General features: G+C 27.1%; 1 protein-coding gene across 1 annotated transcript in view; it reads right to left on the bottom strand.

The window, feature by feature from the left end:
- The window catches only part of LOC107854489, a 10,246-nt gene extending 6,934 nt beyond the window's left edge, over nt 1-3,312 (bottom strand). The window contains exon 1 of the mRNA XM_016699499.2: nt 2,928-3,312. Coding sequence (XP_016554985.1) covers nt 2,928-3,235 — 308 coding nt within the window. The 5' untranslated portion in view covers nt 3,236-3,312. The remainder of the gene's footprint in view (nt 1-2,927) is intronic.
- Nucleotides 3,313-3,522: the final 210 nt, after the last annotated feature.

The following is a 3,522-nucleotide window of genomic DNA, read 5'->3' as shown; positions in this document are numbered from 1 at the left end:
TATATATATAGTGTGTGTATATATTGTAATATATATATATATATATATATATATATATATATATATATATATATATATATATATATTGTAGTATATGTTTTATTTAAGGTAATACATATGTTGAATGGTACGTATATATGTTTATATATTTTCTATAGACTTTAAAGTAGTATATATTTAACGTATACATGTGTATATGTTTTATTAAGTAGTATATATATAGTGTTTATATGTTGTATGTATATTATTTAAAGTAGTACATATATTGAATGGTACGTATATATGTGTATATATTTTCTATAAACTCTAAAGTAGTATATATTTAACGTATACATGTGTATATGTTTTATAAAGTAGTATATAACTATATATATAGTGTCTGTATTTATTGTAGTATATATTTTATTTAAAGTAGTACATATATTGAATGGTACGTATATATGTGTATACATTTTCTATAAATTCTAAAGTAGGTAGTATATATTTAATGTATACATGTGTATATGTTTTATAAAGTAGTATATAACTATACAAGTATATATATAGTGTGTGCATATATTGTAGTATATGTTTTATTTAAAGTGGTACATATATTGCGTGATACGTATATATGTGTATATATTTTCCATAGACTAAAGTCTACAATAGTATATATATTTAACTAACTTCTAACGTATAGTCGTATACATGATTACATGTGTAATTGTGTATATGTTTTTTAAATTCTAATGTAGTATATACTATATATATAATGTATATATATTGTGTGTATATTGCTTAACGTACTTAAAATGTATATACGTGGATATATTTAGTGTATATTGGAGAAAATATTTTAATTTTTTTTTTTAAGGTGTTAACCGATTTTGACTGGATTTACCTGGGTTGGACCGGGTTATGTGTAATGGACCGGTCCCGAATTGTTTCTTAAAAAATTACTATTAGGCCCGGAATCGAACCAATCCACAAACCGACTAAAAGTGATGGTCCGGTTTCAGGTTGACCCGGCCCGGCCCCATTAACTGGTTTAGATAAAGCTGACAAAGTTTAAAACATCTAAAGGAAATAAATGTAACGAGATAGAGAAAATACTTCATCTTTATTGTGCATATACATGAGATTTGCATAATTAACTGTTCAGATCTTGAAAATAAATGTAACGAGATAGAGAAAATACTTCATCTTTATTGTGCATATACATGAGATTTGCATAATTAACTGTTCAGATCTTGAAAATCTCTATAAAGCCATTTTCATGTATTTCATTAGACATCTTTTATGTATATATTTTTTCTATTTTAATTTATGTCTTATTCTTTTTTTTTTTAAATACATATTTTATTTATTAGATATTTTTTAAATTCAATATTTTACTTGCTAATATATTTAAGATTACAATGTTCGAATACCATTATAAGGTATTACACACACATTTAGTAGGCTTTTGGCCATAAAAATTAAAAAAAATTGAAGATGGAGTTGAAGTTGGAGTTGGAGTTAAAATTGTGTTTGGCCATGTGTTTTTGAAAGATGTTTTTAGACTTTTGAAAAGTCTTTTTTAAATTTAATTTTATGTCCTAAACTTTTAAAAACTATTAAAATTGCCCAACTAATTTATCTACTGATTTAAATGGCTTTAATGACTCAAGAAATTACCTGACGAAAAAATATTCTGACGATTTTGGCTTTGGTTCACAAAATACATTCCACAATATATTCTGACGAAAAAATATTGGTTGCTCAGGGCAAATGCAACACAAACAATTTACTTGCCCCCGTAAAGTTACATTTATTATTATTCTGCATAATTAGTTTTGAATCATGAAGTGTTTGCCTGAGCAACTTATTGGCCATATACTTATCACAAGAGGTGAAGATTGTAATTCATATTGCTAATCTTAGTGCTATGCAATTACTTTTGACATTTTGATTGCTCATTGCAACACATAAAGAAAAGTTAGCAAATAAGTACTGAATATAATATTTTTTGCACTGTTTAAGTGATATAGGACTACGGATATGTGTTCCAAATTGAATTTGTAAAACTCTCGAGTCATTCCGATCTAGTGCAGTTAATAAGCTTTGTGTAATATTACATTGAAAGAAAAATACAAATAGTAGTTGGCATTTGTTTATGATTGTTGGTTGTGGATATGTGCAATTAATAAGGACTTTGTGTAATATTAAAAAAAATTAGGGTTATATGTAATAATAATAAAAGTTGAAATTGGAATGAAAAAAAGTGAAAACAACCAAAAGTTGTTTTTACTTTTCAGAAAATAATTTTAAAATTATTTTTGGAATATCTATGTGTAAACACCACAAATTCTATAAAGTGAAAAAAAAATTCGAAAAAAAGTGAATAATTTCTATGGCCAAACGGCCTCTAATTTTATAAGATTTAGAAGTCTTTCTTATTTTTTTAAAACTTTCACTTTGTTTTAAGGAATATATAAGATGATACGATCTTAATCCGAAAACAAGGATTAAATGTATAAACTAAATAATGAGATTTATCGAATATGTGATTCATGGAGTCATGTATATTCACCATAAAGAATAGTATTGTATATTAATTCACAAAATACATGATGTCATGCATGTATATTTCCAACAAAGATGAACTATTTTCTCTATTTTGCTACATTTATTCCCCTAGACGTTTTAAACGTTATCAGCGTTGTCAGTTGATGAAAGAAGTAAGGCAATTCACTATTGCCGTCTTACAAGGCGTGTCAATGCTCCTGTGTTACTTTTAACCATTTAATCAACGTTGTTATATGGCTAAAGGAAAGGCGGAGATGCCTTCCCCCCTTTGCCTCTTTGAATTTTTTTGTTTCATTGCCCTTACAAAATTTTGAAACAAAAAAAGTTGCTTTTAGGGTCCAAACTCAAAATAAAACAGTAGTATTCATAGAAAATCTTACCTGCAATCCTTAATCTTGGTCTGAAACCTAGGAAATTCATGTTCAGTAGTCCTGTATTTATTGATTCCTCCTCGTTTTTTCGAATTTAGTTTAGAAATAACGTTGTGTGCTTGATGATCTTTGTCATTATCAATCTCCAATTTTTCTAATTTTCTTTCTTCAGATGATAATGAAAAAAATGATAGAATAAGAACAAGATTCAGCTCTGCAAGAAACAATTGATCTCTTGGTTTTTCATCACCTTTCGCTTCCTCAATATCCACTAATTGTTCTTCAAGATTCATCTCCATAATCGAATATTCAACCATTTTTTTCACTCAAAAACAATGTCCAGTAAAAATATAGAGAGAGAGAGGAGAGAGAGAATGTCCTTTTGTTATGTAAAAGTAGCTGAGATTTGGGAACTATAAGAGGAATAAAGGACAATATATAGGTCTAATATGTGGTGTAAACTCTATTTTAACTCATCCACCATTTTTTAAGTAACGATAACCTCAATTTCATGTATTTTAGGCAGATGTTTGGCTAGTAGATTTGGGTGGACCTTTCGATTTGTTTTTCCTTTGGTTGCTTTCTTTTATCTAAAAATTACATA

The sequence above is a fragment of the Capsicum annuum genome, chromosome 10 (genome assembly GCF_002878395.1).
Source record: "Capsicum annuum cultivar UCD-10X-F1 chromosome 10, UCD10Xv1.1, whole genome shotgun sequence".
Lineage (NCBI taxonomy): Eukaryota > Viridiplantae > Streptophyta > Magnoliopsida > Solanales > Solanaceae > Capsicum > Capsicum annuum.
The sequence above is the reverse complement of the archived record's forward strand: the minus strand, read 5'-3'. Positions and strand labels throughout refer to the sequence as shown.